This window comes from Quercus robur, chromosome 11, assembly GCF_932294415.1.
Source record: "Quercus robur chromosome 11, dhQueRobu3.1, whole genome shotgun sequence".
NCBI classification, from domain to species: domain Eukaryota; kingdom Viridiplantae; phylum Streptophyta; class Magnoliopsida; order Fagales; family Fagaceae; genus Quercus; species Quercus robur.
The window spans coordinates 43,771,455-43,787,053 of record NC_065544.1 but is presented as its reverse complement, the minus strand read 5'-3'; the positions used below and the strand labels follow the sequence as shown (position 1 = coordinate 43,787,053).

Sequence of the window (15,599 nt, the reverse complement as noted above, 5' to 3'; positions counted from 1 at the left end):
CAAATATGCGGAACTGATAAATGATTTCTTGCATTTATATTAAAATAAATCCATTAGTCTTTTACCCCTTCTTAGAAATATGCATCATCGATATTGTAATCAACAACATTTAAAGATTAATGTTATCTATATAATATTTTTGCAACAAATCTTAGATGATAAGTTATTATTGATTCTAATCTTGGCCCAATACTTAAATTAATTTTTTTGCCTTTCATTATCAACTTATTACCTAAAAATTTTTTATGAAAATATTGTACATATGGCAAAATTTTTTACATTGCCTAACTAATCATGGTTCAATAGATTGCACTTTACCTAATTTTGAAATCAATAGTCTCACAACAACTAAATATAAAATGAAATATTTGAACAAAAATTTAAAAGGTGATCAACTGTCTCAACACAAATAACAACAATATCAATTAAAGAAGACGAGATGGAGACCAACAACTGTTTGGCAAAGCCGTTACAATTGAATCCCTCATGAATAGTAACAAAAAAAAACCAAATAGTAAAAAAAAAAAAAAAAAAATTGACTTTTTAAACAAATGCCAAACATAACCTTATTTTGTTTCATATGAATAATTAGGCTGCAAGGCAACTAGAGTTTTTCAAAGGGACAAGTAATTTTGGGCCCAATACTACAAATTAACCGGCAGATGAAGCAACAAATATAATTTCTAGATTCGTGTTTAAGAGAGTAGAACTTTAATTTTCTATTAGCTTTCTTTTAAAATTATTTTACTGTATTATCAAAAAAGAAACCACGCATCTCCTTAAAAAAAAAAATAAATAAAAAAAAGGTGGATAAATTTCTCAAAAAAAAAAGAGGAGAAAATAACTAGATTGTTGTTTTATACTTTTTATGTACAGTGGAAAAGTTTACATGCATGTAGTTTGGCTTGCAATAATTTTTACACAATTCATAGGTGACAATATGTAAAACTATTCATGTGTATTATTTAAGCAAGTCACATGAAACATTAAAAATATTACATGATTATAAATACACATGAATTTTTTTTGGTTAAATTTATCTTATTAGAATAAGAATTTTATAGTAAGCACAAGTCTTATATTTAATTGATTTTTTTTTTTTTTACTTTAAATTCTATTCCATTCAAAGTTGAAGCCTCTCTCTCTCTCTCTCTCTCTCTCTCTCTCTCTCTCTCTCTCTCTCTCTCTCTCATATTTTGTTGTTGGAAAATGTTAGAGTTATAAATTATATTTTACAACATTTTTACAAATGGCTAATTTGGTGAGTAGGTAGTGGTAAATAAAAAAAAGTGATATTAGTGGTGGGTCCAGATGAGAACCATTGAGAATTCGTCACAACAACAATTTGTAAAAATATTGTAAAATAGTTTATGGCTGTAGCATTACTCTTTATTGTTAGCCAAATAAGTTTTAAATGTGCCAAATGTTTAACAATGTAGATATTTTTTGTTAGTTAAATTATGGTAGAGGCCAAATTGATTGTAAGTTGAAAATAAAGTTAATTAAATTGACTATGATCTCAGAATGTAGAAACCAAATTGATATTTTTGCTATGTTATCTGCCACATAATTAGTTACTTAAAAATTATTGCATCCCAAGTTGCATATAAACCTTGATTTGAGGGACGGAATTCAAATGTAAAAAAAAAAAAAAAAAAAAAAAAAAAAAAAAAAAAAAAAAAAAAAAAAAAATTCATTGTTATTTAGGTTTGAATTAAAACTCACCAAAAAACCCCAACACAATCACAAAATCCACATAAAAAACTCAATAAGAAAAACTAGCTTCTAAACATGTGCACTTAAATGCTCTTCTGTTTTTTCTAAAGGTAAATAATTTTCATTCATAATAATTTGGTGTTTCTACATTTTCTAATCACAAAAGAAATTACCTAAGGGTGTGTGTTATGCGTTTGAGGGTGAAATAATTTTTTTCGTATAAATCTCATCACACCTTTAGATAATTTTTGTAATTAGAAAATATATTAACTCCAAATTATTATGAATGAAAATTATTGGCCTTTAGAAAAAATAGAAGACTCTCTAAGCACGCACCTGAGTGCGTGCTCAAAGGCTAATATTCTATAATCATCATATGCTTTTGGCAATTCTTGAAATGTGATTATCAAAGTTTCGGTGATTGAAAGATGATATTTTATGGTATTACTTAATCTCTGGGCCAATATTTTTATTTTAAAGTACTTTGGTTTGATATTTACTTAAATGGATAATTTGATGTGTTTTTGATGTGGAAAAAATTAACGTGATATGATTTGTTTTTACATCTAGAAATTTAAACCACCCAATTGTCATGAGGATAAAAGTATAATTATCTTGTAACTTACGGGAAAAATGGGGAAAAAAACACACACGCACAAATCAATTTGATGTGATTTTTATTACCATCTAATATCAAAATCCCCCTTTCATATTGTAAATGTAATAAAATTGGTAACATGTAGAACATTTATTATTTAACCACAAATAGTGAAAAGAAAAATGCAGGTAATAACTAAAAGGAAAAGAATTATTAAAAAAATTGCAAACAATCTGATATGCTTGTAGAGTAAAAAATAAAAATAAAACCTTGAATAAATTTGTTAGCTCAGAAGTACACTGTTTTGATAAAAGATGAAACTAACTCCTACTATGCTTGAAAACAAACAAAATCACTTTCCAACAACTCAATGGCCATGTTTCAAAATAATCAAACCTCAGTAGATTCCAGTTAGCTCAACTGGTAAAATCTCTGATGGTTGAATAAGAGATCTAGGGTTTAATCTCTGCTTACACAAAAAACCGATTTGTGTCTTGGTCTGATGATAAAGAGCGCTCATTAGGAGTGGACACTGAAACTCTCTCTCAAAAAAAAAAAAAAAAAATCAAACCTCAAAGATCAAGATCTCCAAAGATGGGGTGGATGAAAAAGTAGTTAATTTTGATAATGGGGATCACAACCCATGTAAAAACTAAGATCTCTACATAGATCGTTGGGATCGGCACATGAGAAGCCCTCACCTCCATAAATTCAACCACAAACCCAATCTAGAATTCAATCCAATCTTCATCTCCCACTTCAATTCACAAATCACCACAAACTTCATTATTTAGAACCAAAATACATCCGTCTTCACTCTTCACCGTTTTCTTGAAAGAAAAATCATAGTGTTGAATTTTGACAGAATTACATATAACCATATGTATTGGTCACTTATTCTATATATAAAACAAAGATGAAGAAAATTTCAAGAAATTAAAGAATTTAAAAAATTCGTAACTTTAGCGTATATGAAGAAAATTACAATTTATTGACAATTTCCTGTCAAGAATTTGGCATAACTTTAGTATTAAAATTTTCATTCAATGCACTGCATTCTCCTGTTCTTTGGGGGAAAATACTATTGAATGCTTTGCCTTACATCCTTTTCCTCCGTTCTTATATTTGTCCCTTAGCCCTAATTCTCATTTCTGGGCGTGCAAATCATCTACAAAATACATAAAACCAACCAATAAACTCAACCCACAATAAACATTTAGGCATGCAAAAGAAACGCTATCTAAGACAAAGGAAATGCTATCTAAGAAGAAAAAGAAAAAAAAAATTAAGAAATTTGGGCACAATAAACATATAGGCATGCAAAATATTTTGGCAAACAGAATCCAAAAATTAAAATTAAAAAGAAATGAGAGAGAAAGCGGGATGCCATGATGTTGGCCTCCTTTGAAGTCTTCCTTTGATAAGTTAAGTAACAAAGATTGTTTGTTTTTTTTTTTTTTTTTGGTTTGTTTGTTTGTTTTTGTTATAATGGCACAAAACCAAAACTAACCCTCTAAATTTTAGCCTTTGTCATTTCAATCATCTAACTTTAAGTTTTGTCATTTTAGTCCTCTAAGTTTCAATTGTTGTCAATTCAGTATTCCGTTAAACATCAGTTAGTAGTGTTAAGTGAGCTAAAATGACGCCGTTTTGGCTATTTTTTAAAAATGAATTTTGTAATTAAAACAAAATAAAAAATTGTTATTAGGGGAACGACGCCGTTCCCCTTAGCTGAAATCAAAACACACAAAATAGAAATCATTCCCCTTACCTAAGAAGCCCTAACTGAGAAATTTGGAGGGAAGAAGGGAGAAGTCTGGGTCTGGGTCAGCAGTAGTGTGTCCGAGATTGAGAGGCTAGGTTTGAGAGAAGTGAGATTGAGATTGAGTGAGAGAAACCGAGATTGAGAGAGAAATCGAGACTAAGAGGGAGAGAAACTAAGATTGAGATATTTCACTATGTGGACCCTAGGCTGCCGCGAAATATCTCAATCTTGATTTCTTTCACTCAATCTCGGTTTCACTTCTCTCAAACCCGGTCTCTCAATCTCGAACTCACTGCTGCCAACCCAGACCTAGACTTCTCCCTTCTTCCCCCCAAATTTCTTAGTTAGGGCTTCTCAGGCAAGAGTTGCTATATGTTATCTTTAGGGGGTTCAAATGAACCCCCTGACTTGGAAATTAAAAAATATTATATATATATATATATATAATATTTGTTTTATTAGTTTGATTTAAACTTAAAAGTATTTTTGCACCCTCGATCACAACTCAATCCAAAATCAAATAACAACACAGATCAACCCATCTAAAAACCAAAACACAGAATACTCTCACTTTCTCTCTTTGAGTTGATTTCTAATCTCATTCTCATAAATCTCATTTCATCTCTTTTTTTTTTTTATTTAACTATCTAAATCAGTATCTCTTTATTATAGATTTATATTATGTATGCGTGTGATACTGATTGTATTTGTTATTTATTTATTTTATCATAATATTATTTGTGTGAATTGTGATGTGTGTGAATGTGTGCATGCATATTATAAATATAATATAACTTTATATAATTTAAGAATTAGAAAATACAGAGCGTTTGTTACATATGTATATATTGTTAAAAAAGTAAATGATGTTTCAAGTATTTGATTAGTTAAGTAGACACTTAGTATATTATTTATGTATAATTGAATGTGGCTATATGGGTCAATAATTAATACAATGCCTATGGGTTTAGTTTTGTCATTTTGTTTAAAATATTTTTTATAAAAACAATGAAATATTTTTTTATAAAAAAAAAAATGACAAATAGGAAATAAAAACTAAATAAAAATAAAAATGTTATACAAACTTAAGAAAATAAAATGATCACACCTATCCACATTGATAATAGATAATGACATTTTTTTTTTTTTTTGATAGCCTTAGATAATGACAATTAATAATGAACTATCATATAACTATTTTAGAATATGAAAACTCTTAAAAGGAAATTGTAAAACTTCATATATTTCTTCTATAAAAAAATAATGTATTTGCATTTTTTTGTCTATAATTCGATAAATTCAAATTCTCTTTTTACTAAATTATTATTAATTTAAGTTTTTTAATGACACTTCTGCAAAACAATTCTGGAGTCACCACTATTCTAAGGTAAGGGGAACAATTTCTATTTTGTGTGTTTTGATTTTGACTAAAGGGAATGACGCCGTTCCCCTAATTGTTTCTTTTTTTTTTAATAATGATTTTTTTAATTTTAATTACAAAATTTATTTTAAAAAAGAGCCAAAACGGCGTCGTTTTGAATCATAGAAGAAACTATTTTTATTTATTTATTTATAATTTAGCTAAAATTTAGGAGTTTTTAAATCAGTAATTATACATATCTAACCATATTATATAAGCTTTACAAATTAGTAAATTTGAGGGTATTTTAGGCATCAAAATTGACGATTTCAAATAAGGGAAGTCCCTTAAATAGTAGTATAGATATCTAACCCTATTATTTAAGTTTTATAAATTGGTAAATTTGAGGGTATTTTAATCATCAAAATTGAGGATCCCAAACAGGGAAAACCCATTAATAGTAGTATAGATATAAAAAAAAAAAAAAAATGACAAAATTTTAGTTACAAAATAAACATTAGTACATATTTTGATAATCTAACCATTGAATTGCATGTTCTTTACACTTTTAATACACATGTCAAATTTTATGTCAATTAGATATTTTATATTATACGATCTATAAGCTTATATTTTATGCAAAATTTTAAAAATTGCAAAAAATAGCAATTTAAACAATTTATTGATGGAGCCATTGATCTTTAATTTTCTAAAAATTTTGCAAGTATGGAGGATATAAGAATATGATGTAATCCAATGGTGGAATTCTCAAAATTTACCTACAATAAAAAAGATATTAAGTAAGATTGTAGCCTTTAACTACAACCAATTTTGTAACTAAATTTTGTCCTAAAAAAAATGAACGGCAAATAGTAAACAACAAAAGGGACTTAGGGCATTTTATTTTGGGTTATGTTAACAGATGCCCTTAGAGTAATTGCTAATAAACCACTAGCTTCTAAGCACGCGCTCACGCGTGTGCTCAAAGGCTTTTCTATTTTTTGGGTAAGGGTTAATTTAGAACATTTATTATAATTTGGAATTACTAAATTTTCCAATCACAAAAAAACTTAAGGGTATGATGAGTATTATGTGTTAACAGGTAAAATAATTACTCATCACACCCTTAGGTTTTTTTTTTGTGATTGAAAAATATATTAATTTAGAGCATTTATTATAATTTGGAATTACTATATTTTCCAATCACAAAAAAACCTAAGGGTGTGATGAGTAATTATTTTACCTGTTAACACATAATACTCATCATACCCCTAAGTTTTTTTGTGATTGAAAAATTTAGTAATCTCAAATTATGATAAATGTTCTAAATTAACCCTTACCCAAAAAATAAAAAAGCCTCTGAACACACGCGTGAGCTCATGCTTAGAGGCTAGTATTTTATAAGGTACGTAACATTTTCTATGGAATAGTAAATTAATAAGATTTTTGTTAAAGGAAATGCTCCTAAAAAGATCTTAAAATTTAGTAACTACCCATCCACGTTGTTGTTGTTGTTGTTTTTTTTTTTTTTTTTTTTTTTTTTTTTTCAAATTTTATGTATGACAGTTGTCATTTTTTGTCTAATCCTAAAATGTAGTATTTTTAAGCCTAAAATTTAGTCATTTACTACACATCCATAACATAAGTAAATAAAAAGTTTAAATTGAAAATTTTATGGCAAGAGGTACACGTTAATTGTATAAAACCACAATTGTATTTTGAGATTTTTTTTTAATAAAGTATTAAATGGTGCTTTAACCTTAACAAAAGGCTAATACAATTGGGAATTAAAGATTAAAAGTATCTAGAAAAAAAATTGTATAAAAACTTCATGATTGTTTGTTAAGAAGGAAAAAAAAAATACTATAAAGTATTATTAAAGGTGGTTTAACAAAAACCCAATAGGAATAATAATGAACTTTTATTTTAATTCGTTAATGCTGTTCTTCTAAATTTTTTATTGAACAAAAGTACACTAAATGTAGTTTAAGTTCATAGCAGTAGGAATAGCATCCAAATTCAAGTTTAAGTTCAAATTCACATTTTCCTCCTTTTTTTTAAAATTTTTTTTTTAAATCTCTTCCATATTTTGGGGAAAAAAAAAAAAAAACTTCTACAATAAAACTGCTACTATAACTTCTCCATCCATATCCTTATATTTAGGCACTAACATATCTGATTTTGAAAGAAAATAAAAGGCTAAATTTTAGGGAAATTTAAAAGATTAAGGTGGGGAATTGGTGTGACCCTATCCTTAGTTACTACACTTTTAAAAAAATTCCATGTTCTATCCATGTTTTTTCTTTGTCAAATTCAAATTTAAAAATAAAACAGTTTTTTTAGAAAGTAAATAGGACGTTTTTCTAGATAGTTTGAAATGCGGAGTAGGATTTTTTTTTTTTTTTTTTTTTTTTTTTTTTTTTTTCACGTTAGTAAGTAATTATTACAAAATTTTCTTTTTTTTGCTCTCTCTTTCTCTCACGTTAATATGTTAATAGTTCTCATGGGATACTTACCCATATTTTAAAAAGTCAGAACCAAAAAAATGAACACATCCCATGCACGCATACACTAATTTTTGGTACGTACGTATTTGTTTTTATGTTGTTCTTTTTTTCAACTTTTATTTACGGCAGTTATCATTTTTTGTCTAATCCTAAAATTTAGACATTTACTACACATCCATAACATAAGTAAATAAAAGCTTAAATTTCAAATTTTATGGCAGGAGATACAAGTTTCTTTTGGTGTTGTTGTTCTTTTAAAAAAAATTTAATAACATTTATCAATTTTTGTTTAATCCAAAAATTTAATTTTTTAGTCCTAAAAGTTAGCCAGTTACTATATATCTATAACAGAAGTTAAAAATAGTTTAAATTTCAAATATATCAACAACATCAATAACCTTTAAAACTGAGAAAAAGGTACATAACATTTTTTATGAAGTAGTAAATTAATACTTATGGAAAAAAATTTAAATTGAATTTGACATAGAATTATACAAATGATAAATATAGTTTCTATTACAAAAGAAATTTTTTTACAACAATTTCTTAGATAACAACCACTTTATGTGAGGTTAATACATATAATAATTCTTGTAAAGTCTCTCACCCGAACTTATCTAATATTCCATTCCAATGACTCCTCAATGCAATCCAAAAAATTTGTGCGTATGTGAACCTGAGAGAGATAAAAGAATTAGGGTTAAACCAAGTATTTAAAAAAAAAAAAAAAAAACTTTAATCAACAAACCAAAGTTAGCGTGCATGTTATTAAAGATAATAGCATAAGTTTGTTAGAGGTTGTGTTTGATTTAAATTTTGATGAGGTCATTTTTCCTGAAAATCCTATTAAAATTGTTCAGAATAAAGATAAAAGTTTTTTAGAATTTAACTCTATCGTTGTCTCTTTAAAATCTTATCACCACATCATCATCAATACAATGATAAAGTATATGAAGGAACCATTCATTTGAAAATTACATTTAAAAAAAGAAAAAAGAAAAGAAAAGAAAAGAAAAGGGAGTTAACGTGACACATATAAAAAAGAAAAAAAGAAGAAGAAGTAGAACTCAAGGTTGCTACATACGTAAAAAAAAAAAAAAAAAAAAAAATAATGCCAAAAACATATACAATGATGGTAAAAAAAAAAAAAAAACTTTCTTAAAAAAAAAAGGAAAAAAAAAAAGAAGAAGTGAGGGAGGAGAAGGAAATAGTAATTGATCATTTATATTTTGATCATTAATCAGGGAGTATTGTGGTAACTATTTTTATTTCAATTCAAAAATTTTAAATAAAATGTAAACAAAGGCTACTCCCAAAGCGTACGTGAGTTTGTGGGTCTTAAAGTGTAAAAATTTTAATTTACATATTTATCCCTGTTAGTTGAAAACTTGTAAGTGAGTATGATAAGGGTATTTTAGGCATAAAAAATGAGGAATCCAAATAGGGGAAGCCCCTTAGAGCTAAACTAAATGTCTTCAATCTGAAGAAGAATGAAAGATAGAAACTGCAAAGTGTACGTGAGTTTGTGGGTCTTAAAGTGTAAAAATTTTAATTTACATATTTATTCCTGTTAGTTGAAAACTTGTAAGTGAGTATGATGATGGTATTTTAAGCATAAAAAATGAGGAATCCAAACAGGGAAAGCCCCTTTAAATAGTAACTAGCCTTTGAGCACGCGCTCACGTGCGTGCTCAGAGGCTCTTCTATTTTTTGGGTAAGGGTTAATTTAGAGCATTTATTATAATTTGGGATTACTACATTTTCCAATCACCAAAAAAAAACCTAGGGGTGTGATGAAAAATTATTTCACCACACATAATACTCATCACACCCCTAAGTTTTTTTTTTGTGATTGGAAAATGTAGTAATCCCAAATTATAATAAATGCTATAAATTAACCCTTACCCAAAAAATAGAAGAGCCTCTGAGACTCTCAGAGGCTAGTTCTTCTTAATCTTTTAGATCAACCTGATGGAAAATTTAAAAAAAAAAACTCATAAAAAAAAAAGAATTACAATTTTTTTTCCTCACGAAATCCAACAAAGAATATAAGTCAACAACAATAGATGAAGATATAAAAATAAAAGAAATAAGAAATTAGATGTCTCATACTCCTTTGCATTCATCGGGGCTCTTTAATAAGGGCTTATGTAATATTGTGTCTCCGATTCATCACCATCGTCAACTATTTCGCAATCAATCTAATCACTCAATGATAATCTCTTTCAATATGCGTCTTCTCTCTATCAAAATACATAAAAAAAAAAATAAATAAATAAATAAGCTTTAAAAAATTATATCAATATGACTCAAGAAATAAATATTAAAAAAAAAACTAAAAATGAAATTGAAAGTAAGAGAGCGTGAGAGGAAAGAGAGTTACCTAATTGTGATTTGTGAGAGGGTGGATTAATTGTCGAGCACCATTTAATCTCTTTCAAAATGTGTCTTTTTGAATTCTCCCTGTCAAAATGCATCAATAAAAATATCCTTAAGAAAAATGCATCAACTTTAATAACTATAAGAAAATTTTATCAAAATGACTAAAGAAAAAAAAAAAACCTGAAAATGAAATTGAAAGGAAGAGAGTGCAAGAGGAGAGAGAGTTACCTAATTGTGATTTGTGAGAGGGTGGATTAATTGTAGAGCACCATTTAATCTCTTTCAAAATGTGTCTTTTTGAATTCTTCCTGTCAAAATGCATCAATAAAAAATATCCTTAAGAAAAATGCATCAACCAAAAATAACTATAAGAAAATTTTATCAAAATGACTAAAGAAAAAAAAAACCTGAAAATGAAATTGAAAGGAAGAGAGTGCAAGAGGAGAGAGAGTTACCTAATTCTGATTTGTGAGAGGGTGGATTAACTATGGAGTACCATTTTTCTCTTTTTTTCAAATTAATCAGTTTTGGCACTTTCTATTGAAAAAAATGATGAATATAAATGGTCAGTTTTTAGTAGTTATCTTAAATAATAACTACTGAGTTTAGTGGGAGGTGAAAGAGAGGGAAATGGATAAATGAATTAGTAGGATAAAAGAGAGGGAAACTGAGAAGTTTTAATTATTATTATTTTTTTTTTTCGGATAGGATATTGCAGACATTTGAATACTGGTGAGGTGAACAGCCTTTTTCTTTTTCTTTTTTCTTTTTTAACTTTTATACGTGATGCAGTAGGTTTTTGGTGGAATGTTTGTTATTATTAGCAAGAATTTCGGTTTTTTTTTTTTTTTTTTTTTTTTTTTTTTTTTTTTTTTAATTTGGTAGTGTTTGACATTGAGCCTATTTCTAAAAAATGCTAAATTTTAGGGAATAAAAAGATGAACGTGAAGAAAAAAATTCCAAATTTTAGGAGTGCTTTGTTTGTCTATTTTACCAAATTATCTTTTAGTTTTGTCTCTACTTAAACCTAGGAAAATAGGAGTATTTTGGAACTAAAAAAATCCGGTCCAAACAGGTGCAGTCCTTTAAATAGTAGTATAAATATAAATAATAAAAAAAGTTTTGATAACACTTTTATAAAAAATATAAAAATCTCTCAACAACCTTGTAGATACTATAAATACTCGGATCCGTGTAAATACTCGCTAGTCCGTGTGAGTCTCTATCGTCACCAATTCCCAACCCTAACCCTAACCCTAATTCCCAAACCTTTCAATATCTCTATCTCTCGCATCCAACCTAATCTCAAAGAAAAAAAAGGAAAACGCTATGGATCCTATGGAGGAGGAGGTGGAGGAGAATATAGGTTGGGGGAGTTTAGATGATCTTGACGGTGAATATGAGATCTGTATCTGTGCGCAAAAATTGATCGATGAAGTGAGGTGTTATACCATTAAGGTCCCAGAACGTGAGGCCCGTCCTCCTCTTTTACACTTTCTCGCACGTCCAGCTGCTCCACTCAACTCGTTAATTCACGGAGTAAAAGTAAAGGATATCAGCAACTTCACCCCAAAGAATCTCACTCCGTTTTCAGTGGCCACTCCCAAGGAACCTTGCAGCTCTAGATACTTCGCACTGTTAAACAACCATCTGTATGCTGCTGGTGGCTATCTAAAGACCCCTACGTCTGAACTTGGAGATGTTATAGGCCCCGAAGACTACTGCCCTCTGAATGATATCTATATGCCCAGTAGGTTTGTCTGGACCCTTGACCTTACATGTCCTGATCTGGGATGGAAGCAGCTCGGTGAGCCCATGAAAAACCGCAGAAAAGACCCTCAGACCATTGTTGTAGACGGCAAGCTCTATGTTTTTGGCGGTTTATATGGTTTCGAACCCATACTCGAAGATCGTTCCTCCGGCCGTGGATGGATGGAGGTTTATGACCCCATTTTGGAAACCTGGGAAAGCCTACCAAACCCACCCTGCTCTGATATCAGAAGCAAATTCGATGAAATTGTTTACGCTCATTTGGAGTCGGAGAAAGACAAACACGAGATTATGGTGGTTGATCTGAGCAATAGCAGAGAAAACAACATGCGAGCTGATTTTTTAAAATACAATGTTGTGTCTTCTAGATGGGAAACTTGGCTTCAGCAGCATTGGGCGGTAGCTAGCTCAGATATTCTATTTGGAAGGGCTGTAGTTGTTGATCATACTAAGGCCTATTGGGCTTCCATCGAATCTATGACGAATATGAATGCATGCTCTATCTATGGATTTGATTTAGAATCGAAATCGTGGGCTTGTCAAAGGCTCAACCTTACACCATTTTTGGGGGATTCTGAATATTTCTGTTGGATTATGCCTGGTCTTCTCCACTTATCCGATCACAAATTCTGCCTTCTGTTGAGCTCCAACAAGCGAGCCAAAAAGACTTCTAATTTTCTTTATTGTTTCGTACTTGACCTCTCTGCATTTTTTCACACCAATGATCAGTACGCAGACGAGCCTCCTCTATATGTTCTATCCATTCAGAAGTACTCACTGGATGCCAAAATAGATTTGTTGGACTGCATGATTACGTAGGTTTCCTACTCTCTCACACGCACACACAATTAGTTCTAGCTAGCTATCATCTTTTGCCCTTTAATGTAGGAATTGCTAATCATTTATGTGTGCCTGTAAAACTTGCAGCAATCATGGAACTCAACCACCAAAGAAGAAGAAACCAAAGACATCAGAGGAACCGAAGATTATTAAGATAAGGGCTTGCTCAGAGTACTAAAAAAAGGTATTCTTTATTCAATCCTGCAGTATTGGAACATAGATGAAGGACTCAACTCTATGTTATATGTTATATGATCGTTTTGATTAAAGGCTTTCTTAGTATTGTGTAATTATGTATTTTTCCTGCTTTTGAACTTGCCACCTTGCTAGTTGTTCTGTTTTATGAAAATCCTGTGTGACTAGACTACTCAAATTTTCTTCATAAAATCTATGGATATTGATTGTTAGAAACCAAATTATCAATTGGAATTTAAAATGGCAATCGGTTTTTGGCCCTAGCTTGTTCAGAAGCCTTTGGTCCAGACTCAGAGCAGGTTGGATGTGTCTAAAAAGCATTGAGATGCTGAAGTAGCGCTTTTTATTTGTTTAATTTAAATTTTTTGGCTAGATATAATTTGGGTTAATGTTAAAATAATAGTAGATCAATTTCTTTGTTTAGGTTGCCTACAATTACCCCAAAAGAGGTTATTTTTAATAGCATTTAGTAACCTTTGGAATCCTAATCCTTCATCTGTTATATAAAAGTAAAATCTTGACCATCTAACTATGTTGAAAGTCACATTTAAGTCCCATGACTATAAAATGCAAAAGACGTAACAATAAACAAAGCATAACATTGACAATTAAAACCCTAGTCTTATAGCAGGTATGCTCTTGGGCATGGGGCATGTGGCATGAGCTTAAAAAAAAAAAAAAAATCGAGGCGAGGCCAAAGGGCTTTTCTTTAGAAAGTTTCCTATATTAAATATTTAGAAAAAAAAGGTTTTAGGATGAACAAAATGGACGCTGGACTGGTAGGAATTTTTTTCTCTGGCTTAGATGCTCCTCCGTGATTTTTGCCCCATGTTTTACGTGGTTATTTAGTTAAATATGAAATATTGCTTTCTTATTTTAAATTCTTAATTTAGTTAGAACATTTTGGTGTAAAGTATTTCCCATCGTACTTATTTTTTGCTATACCAAAACTAATCTTACAGTTGTATTGATGCAGTCACAAATATTAAACCTTGTAATGATTGTAGTTTAAGTTTCTTATAATAATTACAAACTAATTACCACCATTGACCCATTGGATTAACTGAAATGTTATTTTTTGATGACATGAGTTGTTTGATTATCCTGGTATGTGTTTAAATATTCATTATAATTGATTTTTCTTGCATTTGATTTATGTAGTATTTTTTAAAAATGTTTTTTGTTTAAAGGGATGAGTGTTCTTGTTCAAGAAAGGGTTGCAATTAATTTCAAAGATGGTTATTATATGTTATATGTATGTGATATAAACGCTTTGCTTTTGCTGTTTGTATTCTGTATTTTGTGCAATTAGATAGTCCTTGATTAAGTACTTAAACTTGTGGTTGTGTAATTATATAGCCCCTAATGAAGGAATTGAACTTCTTGGCTTATTTAAAATCATTATGGATATCAAGTGATGTAAGGCTACATTGAAATGAATTCGAAGCTATCTTTATTTAGTAGTTTAATTACGTTTTCAATGGTTTTTATTTTTTTGGCAAGTACTATTTCAACATTTACATTTTGAAGTCATATTGTATTGTTTATGAATAACTATCTGTTCACCTTATTTTCCCCCAGTTAGAGTTTTCTTCCATGTTTTGGGGCACCCCTGAATCAATAACTGTATTACTTAAGCAAGCGTGTGAATTTTACGTACGATGAATCGAACCACTGCATTGTGAATGGATAAGTTCTTGTAGGGTCACATTTTATTTTTAGGCCTTGGTGAGTCCAATACAATGAATTTATAGAGAGTAGGCCAAAGAGCTGAGCTTTGGTGTGTGAATGACGACCGTCAAGGTATTCACCGTGGGCCAAGTTTAACAGAGAGAATTTGTCCTCGGCAGAATCCGAGGAGTTTTCCTGATGCTTCCGATGTGTTGGGGGTTCCACCCTCCCTTTTGTTTCTCTTTACTCCCCTTTTATAGTCGTTTTCCTCCTTTTAACTGGGGTCCCCATGATAGGAACTTGTCCCATCCGCCCCTACCTCCAGCTGTTGGGAGTGGTTGTAAGAGCAGAGAAGTATGATCGTGTCAGGCACAGGGCACTGAATACAATAAAGGCTGCCTTCCCTTACACGCTTTCGTTCTATCTGTTGTCTTTCTCCACTTTCGTGCTTTCCCTGCCCTGTGGAGCGGTCTGGAGTCTCGCCCCTGATGGTCTGTTACCTCTTTTACCCTCGAACATATCCATCCGAGGAGGATTTTTCCATTGCCGAGGAGGGGTTTTTCCATGGACTGAGCCCCTGGCCCAGTATAGATATTGAAATGGGCCTATTGGTCTTTTCCCCCCCACAATTCTCATCATGTTAAGTTTATGCCTTAGTATCTATAATTGTGAATGTTTGTAGTTTGATTTGATTATGTACATGTTTGTGATAATTTGATCTGTATGAACTTTTATTTCGATGTAAATTAGTATTATTAGGATTGGATCGATTGAATTCTTGCGATATGACTCTGT

The 15,599-nt window shown here is 30.2% G+C and overlaps 1 protein-coding gene across 2 annotated transcripts in view; it reads left to right on the top strand.

Moving 5' to 3' along the window:
* LOC126706350 (uncharacterized) overlaps positions 1-15,293 on the top strand; it is a 46,832-nt gene extending 31,539 nt beyond the window's left edge. The window contains exons 2-4 of one of the 2 annotated variants that reach the window (XM_050405770.1): positions 12,267-12,913; positions 13,026-13,122; positions 15,101-15,293. In XM_050405770.1, coding sequence (XP_050261727.1) covers positions 12,267-12,913; positions 13,026-13,116 — 738 coding nt within the window. In that variant the 3' untranslated portion in view covers positions 13,117-13,122; positions 15,101-15,293. Of the gene's footprint in view, positions 1-12,266; positions 12,914-13,025; positions 13,306-15,100 lie in introns of those variants that run through there. The other variant, XM_050405769.1, reaches the window with a different exon arrangement.
* The last annotated feature ends 306 nt before the right edge of the window (positions 15,294-15,599 follow it).